Here is a 15,504-nt window from a genome sequence, read left to right as displayed (position 1 = left end):
TAGTGTTATGCATGGTTCTTCTAATTGTATCAGAATATTTCTCAGGCGCCAGTATACTTGGGGTATAGAAGGGCGGTTCCATCTAAGCTTCGTGATGGGGGCATGGACCAACCACGCTCTAGCTCCAATTTCAGGGGGCTTAATGTTATATGGCAAGGCTGGACCAACCAAAAAAAAAATATATTCACGAATAAGTATCCCGTCGCGATGAGTAGAATGAGTAATCTCTTTCGCTTCGGTGAAAATGTCTCCAGATGTCATGAAGATTTGTTCTGACAAGCAGGTCTCGAATACCCTTCCTTACTATATTACTTCTACAAGAAGTATCCAACTTCTCCTCCACTATGATATTAAAGTCTCCTGAATTATATGACCTATTTCCTGGTATAAATTTAAGATATGGCAATATGAGATTATTTGTATCTGTTTTATTCAAACTCCACATCCAACTTTTACTTCATTAACATGTTGACAGTGTGTGCCTATCATTGTATCGTCATGCTTCTTATGGAAATAGTGATCACAAAAAATATTTTTTCTTGCAGTATGTGTAAATGGGCCTTCATTCTTGCCAAACATATGTAAGGACCTCCTTAAGTGTATCTGTTTCGAATTTTTAGGGTGTAATCTGTGGTAGTTTTATGATCTATTTCTTTGTGGGCAGCATATAGCACTCAAATAAATGGCCATCCATGGAGATATATCAAAACTGGTGCAAAGGAAAAGTGGAATAGTTGCCCATGGCACCCAATCAGATTCCACCTCTCATTTTTTAGAGGCCCTTTGGCAAAGCAGCAACCTGATTGATTGCCATGGGCAACTACTCCACTTTTCCTTTGCATCAGTTTTGATATATTTCCCCCACTGTTTTTTAGCGGATCTCCGCTCTGGAACATAGAGCACATGTAGGACTCCCTCTGGAACATAGAGCACATGTAGGACTCCCTCTGGAACATAGAGCACATGTAGGACTCCCTCTGGAACATAGAGCACATGTAGGACTCCCTCTGGAACATAGAGCACATGTAGGACTCCCTCTGGAACATAGAGCACATGTAGGACTCCCTCTGGAACATAGAGCACATGTAGGACTCCCTCTGGAACATAGAGCACATGTAGGACTCCCTCTGGAACATAGAGCACATGTAGGAAAATAGAGAACATGTAGGACTCCCTCTGGAACATAGAGCACATGTAGGACTCCCTCTGGAACATAGAAAACATGTAGGACTCCCTCTCGAACATAGAGCACATGTAGGATTCCCTCTGAAACAAAGAGCACATGTAGGAACATAGAGCACAAGTAGGACTCCCTCTGGAACATAGAGCACAAGTAGGACTCCCTCTGGAACATAGAGCACAAGTAGGACTCCCTCTGGAACATAGAGCACAAGTAGGACTCCCTCTGGAACATAGAGCACAAGTAGGACTCCCTCTGGAACATAGAGCACAAGTAGGACTCCCTCTGGAACATAGAGCACAAGTAGGACTCCCTCTGGAACATAGAGCACAAGTAGGACTCCCTCTGGAACATAGAGCACATGTAGGACTCCCTCTGGAACATAGAGCACATGTAGGACTCCCTCTGGAACATAGAGCACATGTAGGACTCCCTCTGGAACATAGAGCACATGTAGGACTCCCTCTGGAACATAGAGCACATGTAGGACTCCCTCTGGAACATAGAGCACATGTAGGACTGTCAGAGTTGGCATTGGGCTTGTGTCACATGTAGAATATTGCCCAGAAATCACCCAAATTAATTATTAATGTTTCTGCATAGCAACAAACCTGACCCAAGCAACAGTATAAATAAACTGCCTCAGAGTGTAGTATGGATTTATTACCTGGTGAGAATAACCACATACGATTTTATGACTGCATTACTCGAATGAAAATATAAATAGTCAAAATTGAATTGTGTGTCTCGACCTTTATATACTAAAAACCTGCCTTCTGTGTTCTGACATTTCCATCCGATTTGACAGCCTTTTCTGAGTATATTCGCCTGTGTTAGAGGATCGTTTATTTGTACTGTAAACACCCCAATGTAAATGTATTCAAAGTGCTGTAAATTCAAAGCTGATGTATTACAATGTGTCCTCGCATCACTAAAATTGCATTTGACAGCAAAAATGATGTAATAGTGTATAATTGACAAACAATGGGATATTCTGAAAATAGACACAGATCTATTGGATATACTCGTGGGCCTTATTTACATGGCTGCGTTCGGTCTGTGAGATACGGACCGTATGTTGGCCGCAATACCCGGACTGAACACAGTTCAGGGAGCTGTACTCCTAGCAACATAGTCATCCATGTCTCTGTATACATATATGGACAGTGATGTCAGGGGCAACTCTAGAGCCGGAGTCCTGGGCAAAGCACTACTAGCACTCTGCCTGGGAGTCTGTAGCCTAGTAAATGGCAGAGCTACTTCTCTGCTCTGCCATAGTATTCAATACTATCTGCGTCCTAAGGACGCAGATACCATTGAATGTGGCGTTGCTACTGCTGTAGCAGCCATAGTGGCTGCTAGCGGGGCCACTAGGCATGGAGGGGGCTGTGACGGTGGGCGGCACGGGCCACTTCATGTCGTGGGCCCCGTGGCAGCCGATATGGCTGCTACAGCGGTAGTTACGCCGCCTCCTAGACAGGGGCTCCCTCTAGAAGCAGAATCCCCAGCAACACTGTGGCCGGGGATTCTACTCCCGGAGGAGTCATGATGGCAGTGTCAGCACCTGGCGGCTGAGTGGGCCCCCCAAGGGTAGTGAGCCCATGCACTTGCCCGGGTTCGCCGGGTACTGACGCCGGCCCTGATCATACAGAAGTATGATTCTAGGAGTACGGCTCCCTAAACCGTGTTCTGTCCGGGAAATGCGGCTGACAAACAGTGCGTATCTCACGGTACGAACACGGCCATATGAATATGGCCTAACACATAGATATTTGAGAAATTGTGGTGTCTATAGGGAGAAAGAAGTAGTGTAATTTCAAAGGTTTATACATCTTCTTTTTCTTCTTTTTGAATACACTGCTAGGCTTAGCTTTAAAACACTGCAGAAAAAACTGCATCGAAAGTGTAAAAAAAATTATTGCCATGCGCTATTAGATACCGCATCAAAAAACAGCATCTGAAATACACGTGCGTTTTTACCATGATTTAATGTGTTTTTCCACGTTTACACGTTGCATTTTTTTAAGACGAAAAAAATCACATTCATGAGATATTTGTGTGTCAAACAGCTTGTTAAAATCAATTCTCTGTTTTCATACGGTACAAATATTGAACACCATAAAAACAACATACAGAAAAAAATTAAAGTAGTACCATATGGAGCTTCAGTGGCCTACATCCCTCATTTGACTCCCAGTGTATAAAAACGTGTGCTGCGTTTGTCTCATATAATGTATACGGTTGTAGCGTGACTTCATACAACAGCGTTCATACATTGCCTTTTGCCATATAGCCCCTAACTGATAAAAATAATGTAAAAATCTTGTTGTTTTTTTTAAATAAAAAGGCACTTTTGATACGGTGATCCATTAAGATTCTTTATCAGCATGTTTTAACCTATGCAAAATTCATTCAAATATTTAAGACATGATAAATAGCTTAAAATAATGGTTCCGTGAATTACGCTGCTTCTGTTCGCAACCAGTCCTGTTATGTTTTGCCTGTAAGATCTTTTCTATTGACTTAGTTACGTAATTGTCATGACAGCACAGGTACAGACATGAGTGTACACATTTCCCACCCTTCTACCACATTAGCCGTGTTAGATTTCACATGACCGTTTCAGTAAGAAATTAGCTTCGTCTGCTTATATATCATAGTGGCTGCAGTGGTGTAAACAAATTATATTATCCTAACTAGAAACTTTATGAATGTTTATTAATAAAGACCTTTACAAGGGTTGTAGCTTTGGGTGTTGACTAAAATGGCCTTTGCAATAAAGTATCCATTTCCTTGTTTTTATTAGCTTCTTCGTTTTTCGAACTTTCCTTCTTCTGATTTGGGATTTCTATTTCATGTGATGCATACAATCCTTTAGAAGAGTTTGTGCTCTGCTTAACTAAAGGAATCTTTCATCTTTGGGATTACAATTTACTGAGGAACAGAGAGTTCATAAACTTTGCTGGAATATAATTTTTCCTTGTTGAAGAACTGTATTCTACAAGACATTCCCGAACACCTTGCATGGTATTTTGGGGGTAATTTATCAGCTTTTCTACAGCAGTTTTCTGGAGTAGAAAGGTCACATAAGGGTCTAAAAGTTGCAATCTGCAGTGCAAATTGCAACTTTTGACCTTTTTGCCCCACACTCGCCAATTTTTTGTAAAGGGCATGGACTCTGGCAAAGGGGCGTGGTCACTGCGGCCTAACAAAATTATTAGAACTTCATAACAAATTAATTTATAGTGGTAATCTACGCCAGCTCCTATATTTCACTCTATGGGGCGTAGCAAGGTAGAGACCTGTGCTGGGCCCCTACCTTGCCACCCCCGACCAGACTATCCCATGCTCCTTCCGCTAGACAGTTACATTTTAAAAAAAATAATAAAAAAAATTTATATTCATCTTACCACTCCTCTTCTCCCCTCCAGCTCCCTCATGACTCCAGCGCAGCTCACATAAGGACCTGACGTAGGACAGTGTCAGGACATTGTTTGTGATGCAGCATTGATGACTTTGAAGTGCTGCATCACATATAAGGAAGGGCCTGGCGCTGTTTTGTTTCAGGTCCTTGTATGCATGGCGCTAGAAGTATGATGGAGCCGGTGGAGTGAAGAGGAGCACTAAGGTGAGTATGTATATTTATTTATTTTTAGCTGAATGGGGGGAAGGTTTGGCGCATGGCTCTTAATAAATGTGTCAGGATTTACTCCAACTTTTCAGTCTATTAAGACTGGCATGTGAAATGCCAGTCTTCATAAATTCCCTACTTTGTTTTTTGAGCCAACCACAGCAGTGGACGCACAAGAAAGGAGATGCATCAAAGGGAGAGCCAAAATCGACACCAAAAACTGCATCTAAATTGCATGTGTGATTCTGGCCTTAGGCACGGGTTAGTGCACTCTTCTTAGTCTGGGCATCAACACCCAAGCAACTGGACCATCGGAGGCTGATGGCAGGAGTCTTAAGCTGAATTTTAAAGCAAAGTGTAAGAAACTTTTATTTTCTTATTTGGGGGACATTCAAGGGGTTTTTTTGATTCTCGTTAGGATATGACATAATTGTGTGATCATGGATTTTCCAGATCAAAAAAACAAAGGGGCTAAAGCAACCCAAAAGAACAGAACATTTTTCTATTCACTTGTGGTCTCCATTTTTGCAAAAGTGACAAAAGGAAGTGCAGCCACATTGTTTGCTACTCTTGAATAATTTTTTCAGCTACCTTACAACACTTAAAGGCCATATTGCACCGGCCAATTTTGGCCGGTGCAACGAGCGCTGGTCAACGAGACATCATTGATCGGCGCTCCTGTCACACAGAGCTATGGATGGGGTCAAGTGGTCGTTACTCCGATCGCTCGTCCCCATACATTATTATCATGTCTGCAGCGCATCTCTGTTTACACAGGGAGATGTGCTGCCGACAATGATAATATTTCAGTTTTTTAAAACGATACGATCAGCAGATGAACTGTTTGCTCGTTCATCTGCTGATCGCTGCCCTGGTTACACAGGGAAATTATTTCTATGAACGCTTGTCTGCCCGATAATTGCCCAGTGTCCGCCTGTTGTCAGCATGTTCAATCTATAACAAATTGACAGTTTTACCATCAGTTGTTGAGAAGATCATTCAGAAGTGACAAACTCTCTGGCTTTCCTGTTGTCACTTTTGCACAATTGACCGCTGCAACAAAATAGAAAAATTCCCAAATCTCTGAGTAAAAGCAGCATAATTAACGAACTTTGCCTAATTCTCTAAATTCTGATTTACTAATCTATGGTCATTTTCACATATTAGCTGGAAATCTACTTTGCGATAAATTGAGTATCATGTTCTCCAGTAAGCCGGCAGATGGCACCAATAATTTATAGGCTCATAGTAACAAAGTCAAAGGGGATCAAAATATTTAGAATGTCTTCTCTTTTGAATCATTTTTATTTTTGTATTTTTATCTTATAGTATGTTTATAGTGTAAAGATGTTTGTTTAACCACAGCTACCGACTGTTTGGGGCCTTATTGGCATGTTGTAAATCAAATAGTAGAGATGTATCCTTCCTTACTTTCTCTCTAAATCCAACATAACCCGAGATGTATGGAACGAGATGTACATGTAAAAAAAAAAAAAAGTATATCTCTGACGGATGCCTCTGATAGATGCCATTCTCCCCCCATAGACTCCCATGTACCCTAGAATTTTATTTGCTTTTGCAAATATTGCCTAGCATTGGATTCAGTAGTGTAAGAGTTCACACGGTAATATGCTCGGGTGCATGAGCCATCACACTGTCAGTCATTGATGGGAAAAACATTCAAATGCAAAGGGTAAGGCATGAAATGCCGCATATTTGTAGAACAAAGCGGGGCTCTGGGCCACATTTTGTGCTAAAGTTTTATTAAAAGTGTGAGAACTTTTTTTTGGGTTATATTTATAACTTTACATTTCTCAATATATAACATTTGCGCTTCCAACCACTCCAGCTATTTAGCGTTTGCAGCATTCCTTAGCAAATGTGAAGGTATCACCTTATGTGACATGCTCTGTTCATGCATGAGCCCTAAGCAGCAGAATTTTTATCTGCTCGCCATAGGTGTGCCCCCCCCCCTTGTTCCTCAGGCACAGGTGTGTCCAAGTTCCTGCTTTAGAGGCCCCATAGGGTGCCTGGATTATGGTGGATTATGTGCTCTGAATGTGTTGGGGCCTAGGTCGCAGATGCTTGCATTAGGTCCTTCCACAGATCCCTCATTAAATCCTTGCCATCACTTACTCCTGTGCAGGCTGAGACAAAACTTCTCTCTGTGTCATCGTGAGTATATTGAGTGCCGCACATCACACATAGTAACTGACCCTGTGACACCGATGAATGAATGGACTGTGGCAGCCACAACCTATTATTCATAGCTGCTTACCAGGATTTTCTTTAATTTAGCCAAACTTTACCAATACAAATTTTTGTACTTGGAAGGTATAAATACCATCTGCCATTTAAATGATCATGATACCATCTTTTTGACTTCTCTGTAGTATTCTGTGCGTCCATATTGAGGTTTTTTAAAATTTGTTTCAAAACCAGCGGCGTAGCTATAGGGGGTGCAGAGGGAGTTTCACCTTGGCCTTTGTACCTGTGGAGGCCCAAAGGATCCTCTGCCACATAAGACACCAGAATGATAAATGGCAAGTGGGAGACCCAGATTTTGTATTGGGTTCCAGTAGCTTCGAGCTATGCCTCTGGTCAAAAAAATAAGAAGGTATGGGCCAGTACAAATCCTTGTTGTACTTTACTTCTATTTTATGGACCCACCATGTCCAAACATTACATAGACAGCCCATTGATTTCAATGGGTACTGTGTAATGCTTATTTTCTCCTGTGGGAACCTACTTCCAGGTTCCCACAGAGTTTACAGAGCTGATCGTTGGGAGTTCCCACAGCAGGCCACCCTGTGTTCCGCTTATCAGGGCACCGTTCTAACAAAAGGTGATTGTCCAAAGTTGACAATCCCTTTAACTAGTTGCCTGTCTTGTTTTGCAGTTTGCTACTTTTTATTTCTAGTGTTAGGTCCTGTTTACACAGAGGAAATTTTGCGTCAGAATCTGTTGTGGATTCCGCAGTAAAATTCATTTATTTCAATGGGAGTCAGGACGCTTCTTTTTCTCGCTAGCTGATTTTTTTTCAGGTAGCGGGAAAAAGAAGCGTCCTGCTCAATCTTCGGGCAGATTCCACCGAAACCTCCCATTTACTTAAGAAATAGTTCCGCTGCAGACTTTGCGGCGGGTCCCTCCACTTACAATCTGCTGTGTGAACAGAGCCTTATTGTGTACTCATATCAATAGTTCTTATTCTGTTCAAATCTAAGCTAATCACATTATATATTAATTTGAAGGTAAACTAATGCTTATAGACAAGTGGCAGCTATAAATTCTCTATCTAGAAGTTATGGTACAGCAGGAAAACACATTCACATGGTGTGACTGTATTATCTGAAGTGATTCATTACAAACTTTTCTTTTGTGTCTTTTTATTAAGGTATTCTTCAGCAGAAATACGGAAAAATGTCACAATTCATAGCACTGGACTTTTATATCAACGCAGCCTCAGCACGCACATCTCATCTACTCTTCAGCTAGTGAGTATTAGTTTTAATGTGCAGTTTTTTTTTTCTATGTCCTGGTTCTTACATTGACATTCTAAGTATCTTAACTGGGGAGACCTCAGGTTTTGTTTCATGGACTAGTTTTCTCAAAGAAGGCAAAATCCACCTCCTTACTAGTCTTCTAACCGCACACATTTAGAATAAACTTTAACTAAACATCTTCATTTTCTACATGGGAGACAATATACTCTATGTGTTCTTTTGTTTAGTATCATGTTTCCCACAACATCACTACTATGACATGTTAAATATTTTGAATAATAAAATCTATGGTTTATGATTTTTCTCATACACACTATGCCACATCTTACGCCTCATGCACACGGCCGAGTGTGCCGTCCGAGTCCCGTCAGTGATCCTAGGAAAGATAGGACATGTTTTTTCACAGATCCGATTCACGCACCAAAGTGAATGGGTCCGTGAAGACTATCGGGTGCCACTAGATCGAGTGCAAAAGACCTTGGTGTAGTTGCAAGTTACCAATGCGATTGGTATAGAAAGAGATATTCAGCTCGGGGTTTGAACCCAACCAAGGATAACATTTGCATGGAGTTCTTCTTGTAACGTCCACAGCTTACCTGCCCGCCGATGGCCATGGACAAGTGAGTGCCGGGCGGCATCTCCCTCCTGAGACACGCCCGCACTCACTTCCACATCGCTGCACTAGTTCCCGTAGGGTGCATGCTCGAGCCCGGCCTTAAAGGGCCAGTGCACACACATGAGGAAAATCTGTAATTAGCCCATGATCACCCTGGACTATAAAAAGGGCTCTGCCCTTTCATTGCCTGAGCGTTGTTGTTTACCCATGTTAGTCTTAGCAAATAGTCCCTTAGTGTTATCCTGTTTGCATTGTTCCCGTGCCCTGCTACCTGTATCCCGTGCTATATTTGTTCCTGTGCCTTAACTCCTGTTGGGGTCGTGTTGTGCCCCTGGTCACGACTGCTGATATACACCACGTCTGGTGTCTACAAGTTCATCTGTGCCGAGGCTCTATTACTGTCTGGACTATTAAAGGTACTCTTGTACTAGGACTGTTATTTACTAAAATTGGAAATAAAAGGAGACACGGCGCCACATGGTGCAAAGTAAAAGCAGGATGGGGCAGAGGAGCAAATTTGTTTGAGAAACCGCTCACCTGGCCCAAGGACACAAGGATAGTGGTGGAAATAAAACTGCTGCTGCCAAGTCCAAATCACAACAAATGGGGTTTGTTGTCTCGAAAATATTTGTAAAAAAATAAAAATAGGACCATCGGCGCTGCACGATGAGACAGAGGATTGGACAATTTAGATGACCATCATAGAAATATTTAATGAAGGGCTACGCGTTTCGACACCAGTCCGGTGTCGAAACGCGTAGCCCTTCATTAAATATTTCTATGATGGTCATCTAAATTGTCCAATCCTCTGTCTCATCGTGCAGCGCCGATGGTCCTATTTTTATTTTTTTACAAATATAGGACTGTTATTTGGCCAGCTGCTACTCCGCAACGGCGGTGCGGCCTAGTGGGTCCACATACCCACTGATCGTGACACTTCTACCCGAGTTTGCGCAGCTTTACGCCCTGTACTTCGATACCCTCCCACACTCCAAAAACATATCGATAGGGAATTTATATTGTGAACTTTATCGGGGACAGTGAATGAGACAATTTCTGTACAGCGCTGTGGAATATTTTGGCGCTATATAAACCTCAAAAATAAATAATTTCTTTGGCATGAACTTTACTCCATAAAGCTTTAGAATAGATATCCTAATTTTTAAGCAAAGGTATTATCACCCTAAGTGTCAAGCTGGTTCAAACTTGACATAGCAGAAAGTGTTTTTACTGAAAAGCAATTGATAGTGCAGGAGTATGCACAATAAAATAGCTTTCTCTAAATAACTTTTATTAGCAATTCTGCTTCTAAGCAGCAGCACGGACCGTGAAGTCCATGCTGCCGCCGTCTCACAACTCTGCAGTTAGAGACAGAGCCTCCTGCTCTTCTCTATGGCTCCCAAATGCAGAACAGCCGCCAGCGCTATAGAATCAAATTCATAGGTACATGGTATCCACCTCACTTGACGGAATGATGACTATTGTCGCTTATTCATGCCCTCTTCATTTATCATCCTGGAAGTGACAAGATTTTTTGGACAACTCAATCCCACAGATGATGGGAGAGCAAGCGTACACTATGGCTTGAATGGATAAGTCTAGGTTTACACTGCAATAAGGCATTATGTTTGGCGTATACATCAAGAAATGCTTCTTATTTATACTTCTGACTAATATTCCCATAGATCATCGGTCCACAAATGGGCCGGCGGCGCCAGCTGTCTGAACCCCACAGACCTGCCTACATAATTGCATTGCAGTGTCTCCTCCAATGCATGGGGTGCCCAGGGTAGAGAGAAGGAGGGAGGGAGTTGAGCAATACTCCTCTCACTTCTTTTCACAGACACGGTTGAGGAATCGCAGCTTGACCTGTGGCGCTGCTCTTACTGGTGTTACATGACCGACTGTCAAAGCAGGCAGAATAGAACTGCGGGTGAGAGGCGCCTCCTGGCCCTCCTTAATTCCTCCTCTTCCTCCTTAGGCCTCGTTCACATCTGCGTTCATAATTTCCAATGCTTTACTCCATCATAGGAGCAGAGCAACGAAAATACAAGAAGCACTGAATCCACTGCATGACACACAATCGGCGCCCAACAGAACCCATTTACTTTAATGGGTTCTGTCAGGTTTGCACCATGGTGTCCGTTGTTTTACTGGACAAAATAACGCAGCACCCTGTGCTATTTTATACGGCATTTTTTACCGGATCTGTGACGGAAGCCCCTAATGGAGCCGCCAACACAGAGGTAAACAAAGCCTAACAATGACGCAATGTCCGTCTGCATCCTTGTGAGGAGGGGAAACTTTCTTTCGCAGCAGCGGGAGTCGCGTGCCTACAGTCTGCCATTGTAATCCAGACGTCAGTGCAAGCAGTGCAGTGAGGATAGCAGGAAAATGTCTCCGGTAGGAAGACTAACTACCCCATGCCACCTGACCTGTCCCCCTCATAGAGCCCCTGGCAGCTTCTGTCCCCCTTCCTCTAATAGAGCCCCTACAACCATGTCCCCGCTCCTTTCTCACAGAGCCCCTGCGACCTTCTGACACCACCCTTGTCCCCCAGAGCCCCTGAGTTTAGTGGTCTGGGATCTTAATTAGATCAGGGTCTGTCATTTTGGCATATATTTGTCTGGTATACTTTTCTTAACTGTTCTAGTCATCTATTCTTTATAATACTAAGGGAACCTGAAAAAAAATAAAAAAATAAAATAGGAGTCAATGGCAGATGGTTTTAAAGGTTTAGGCATATTGTTTCATACATCTGTGGCATACAAAGGCAGTGTGAGCCGAGCCTTAGCTTGTTTTGTATCACAAAGTAAAGCCATCATTAACCCCTTCCCAACATCTGACAAACTGTTCCGTAAAGGTAAGCCGGTTGTTCCCGTGAACAGATACAATAGTACGTCTCGTCACTTGGGGGTACCAGCTGTACTATACAGCCAACACCAGGCTCTAATGAGAGGGTCAGGAGATCCTGGCTGTTTAACCCCATAGATGCCGTGGCATGTAAGCGGTTAGACAAAGAGAGGGGTTTCCCTCAGTCCGCCCGGCGATGCCCCCGCGATTGCGGAAAGCGGATTGGTTGTTTTGGCAGCCGGGGGCTTAACAATGTCCCCCCACGTTTGCCGTCTTTGTGCACCTATAAGGCCCTGCCAGGGCCTAATAGAATGCTGTCAGCGTTACACTGACAGGCATAATACACTGCAATACTGAAATATTTCAGTGAGTTATATGAGTAATCAAGTGATTTATTTTTAGTCCCACCATGGGACTAGATCATGCAAAGTAATAAAAAGTTCAATTAAGGTTTTGGGGGGGGGGGGGGGGAAACATTCCAAGCAAAAAATCCCCAAAGAAATTTCTTTCTCTTGCAAAGTCTTATTGCAAATAAATTAAAGTATACATAATTGGTTTCGCCGTGTCTGTAATGACCTGTACAATAAAATAAACACATTATTTATCCTGCACAATGAACACTGTAAAAAAAAAAACAACGAAAAAACAATGCCGTATTTGCTGATTTTTGTTAATACACAAAAATAGGATGATGTCCGGTACACAATCCAAGAAAAAGTCTATTTATTTCATATAGTTAATAGAACAAGCATAAATTCCCAGGAAAACCAACAGGTCCATCCTCAGGCTGGGTTCACACGACCATGTTACGTCCGTAATGTACGGAACGTATTTCGGCCGGAAGACCCGGACCGAACACACTGCAGGGAGCCGGGCTCCTGGGATCATAGTTATGTACGATGCTAGGAGTCCCTGCCTCGCTGCCGGATAACTGTCCCGTACTGAAAACATGATTACAGTATGGGACAGCTGTCCTGCAGCGAGGCAGGGACTCCTAGCGTTGTACATAACTATGATGCTAGGAGCCCGGCTCCCTGCACTGCGTTCGGTCCGGGACTTCCGGCCGAAATACGTTCCGTACATTACGGACATAACATGGTCGTGTGAACCCAGCCTCATAGCTAATTTCCTTATGCTGCATATCCGAGTTTGAAGCAGGTGAAGGAGTTGCACGTGATAGACGAAACACCTTAACCTCTTCATTGCCAGTATAGCCATACTTAGGTAAGTATAAGATTCATCAAAAATAACTGATCGTAAATATGAATATAGAGAGCAAAAATTGATAATCCCTAAATATAGAGCGTATGTATAAGTTATATGTAAATGTATACCCATATGGATTCTTGTTTTATATATAATTTGTACACATGCTGTATATTTGGGGATTATCGATTTTTGTTCTCTATGTCCATATTTACAATCATAGTTATTATCATTATTTTGATGTGCCTTATACTTAAGTATGGCTATACTGGCAATGAAGAGGTTAAATCACGTCTATGTTCCAGCACCAATAAGATGCAAGCATGGTGTCCAGGATCAAGTACACGGTTGTATGTACTATGTCATTTTGATTATTCCCACCTCTCAAAAAAAAGTGTTCATAAAGTTGTATGTACCCCAAAATGGTACCAATAAAAAATACAAGTGGCCCTGCAAAAACAAGCCTTCACACTGCATCGTTCCTATAGAGTTAAGAAAATGTATGTCTTAAGATTTCTGTCGGTGTAGTCACTTCCGGATACAAATGCGGTGGTGTCAAACTTGTTTCCTTTCTCTGCTTGCTTGTGGTATGTTTTTCAATATGAGACAAGCTACCAGTGTTTGCAGCACAGTGTTCAGATCCGTGTTCTCAAGCAGCCATTTTAAAGGGCCCTGGCGTAAGTTTGTATTCCAATGAGCTGCTACCCGGAGAGGTACAGTATGTCGACATATCAACCAGTTCATAAGGCTGGCTCTTCACCATGGTCTTTGTTGCACGTGTGTTTTTACGATGGACGTTCTTTTTCTGATTCTGATATTTATTTCATAATGATGGCAACTATGGAGTGAAAAGCGTGTTTCCTATGTAGTTCCTGTTTAGTTACATTTATGGTGTTTTAAGCTCATGTAATAAACAGTACATAGACTTAGTCCCATTTCCAAAAACTATGGAGTGTGGAGTTCTGTCCATAGTTGCGTTAACATCTATAGATAAACTTTGTAAAATCAGAATTGTATCTTACCCGTACTCAATATGTGCTACGGTCTGGGATGAGAAGCAAAAATGCATGTAAAAATTAGATTTTAAGACTTTTTTTTTTTCCCCTTTTCTATTATGTTAAATCATTTCTTCAAGTATAACCTTTTTTTATTTCTTCAGCCTCCATTTTACGACGCTGTGGATCCAGTAGATTTTGAAAACTTTCTAATGACACATATGAACAGCCACAGTCATGAGCTTCTTCAAGAATTTGGTGATTTCCCTGAAGATGATCTGGACCTTTTATATAAACACAAAGACTGTAGAACACTTCAGCCATCTGTACCTGGAGATGGGTATGTACTGTATGCGGGGAGATCTACCACAGAATTCTGGAGCAGGGGTGGAATGACCATTCAGGCAATAGGGCAATGCCCCCATAACATTTTACTTAGATCTATGCATTGTGCCTTCACTCAGTTATTCCTCCGGGAAAAGTATGAATAAATTGGCAACTGGGCGCTACCATTTTTCTTGTCATTAGGGCGTGTCCCTACACCGTCTGACACTGGTAGCACTGATTGGACAGTGTCAGAGTATGTAGGGACACGCCCCATTGACAAGGGAAATAAAATAGGAACAGCACAATATAGAGATAGCTGTTCCAGAAATTTTATTTTATGATGAATATAAGTATTTATTAAAACGGAAAAGTCAGAGAAGCTGAGCGGTCCTCTTTAAAGTTTGAAGGGGTTTTTCCATTTAAGACATTGATGGTATGGCAGTGGCTCTAGGAAGGCACGGTGCCCATTGGGTTTATGTAGGTTCTGCTCTGTTTTTTTTGGGGGGTTCAAGAACATACAATAAAGAGAGTAAATACATTAAGATACTATATGGCAGCACTTTTGAAATATTCGCCGCAATGGAATAAAATAATGCCAGTATCTCTCAGTGGAGCAAACATAATTAATATGACATATTTGCTAATTGTATAACTTCTGATAAACTAATACTTCTATTCCTCTCATGTCACATATGCAGAAGAACAGATGTGCAATAAACATCACTTGTTGGAATGATCTTTGTTTTGTTGCCACTTGAACGTGTTTTGTGAAATAATGAACTTTAAGCAGCACTTTGGTGATTTTTATCTTGGCCCCAATTTGGCCCCCAAGTACATCCAGTAAAATGTAGGGCAGGTAATCCTCTTACCCAACGCAATATTGACGAACTACCTTCTCCGTTGCGGGCCGCTGTTATGTCACGTGACCCTCGCACTGTGACGTTTCCAATCCTACAGCATTTGCTATGTGGACTGGAAGTCACTTTCACTATGTATTCCTATGAGACTCCATATGAGTCTCATAGGAGAAGATCGTCTGCAATTATGCGACTGCTAAGAAAATGACCTGTCCTACCGTTTACTGGGTGTACTTTGCAAGTGGGGCCAAGATAAAAAAAAAAATTACCGGAATGCTGCTTTAAGGGATGTACAAGTTTGATCACCGCTTGTTCAGAGAAAGACATTAGATTGTC

The 15,504-nt window shown here is 42.1% G+C and overlaps 1 protein-coding gene across 2 annotated transcripts in view; it reads left to right on the top strand.

The window, feature by feature from the left end:
- The window catches only part of DOCK8 (dedicator of cytokinesis 8), a 175,138-nt gene that overhangs the window by 7,674 nt on the left and 151,960 nt on the right, over nt 1-15,504 (top strand). The window contains exons 2-3 of one of the 2 annotated variants that reach the window (XM_075827721.1): nt 8,206-8,305; nt 14,149-14,324. In XM_075827721.1, coding sequence (XP_075683836.1) covers nt 8,206-8,305; nt 14,149-14,324 — 276 coding nt within the window. The remainder of the gene's footprint in view (nt 1-8,205; nt 8,306-14,148; nt 14,325-15,504) is intronic. The other variant, XM_075827730.1, reaches the window with a different exon arrangement.

This window comes from Rhinoderma darwinii, chromosome 1 (assembly GCF_050947455.1).
Source record: "Rhinoderma darwinii isolate aRhiDar2 chromosome 1, aRhiDar2.hap1, whole genome shotgun sequence".
In the NCBI taxonomy this organism is placed as follows: Eukaryota; Metazoa; Chordata; class Amphibia; order Anura; family Rhinodermatidae; genus Rhinoderma; species Rhinoderma darwinii.
This window is presented reverse-complemented; position numbering and strand designations above follow the sequence as displayed.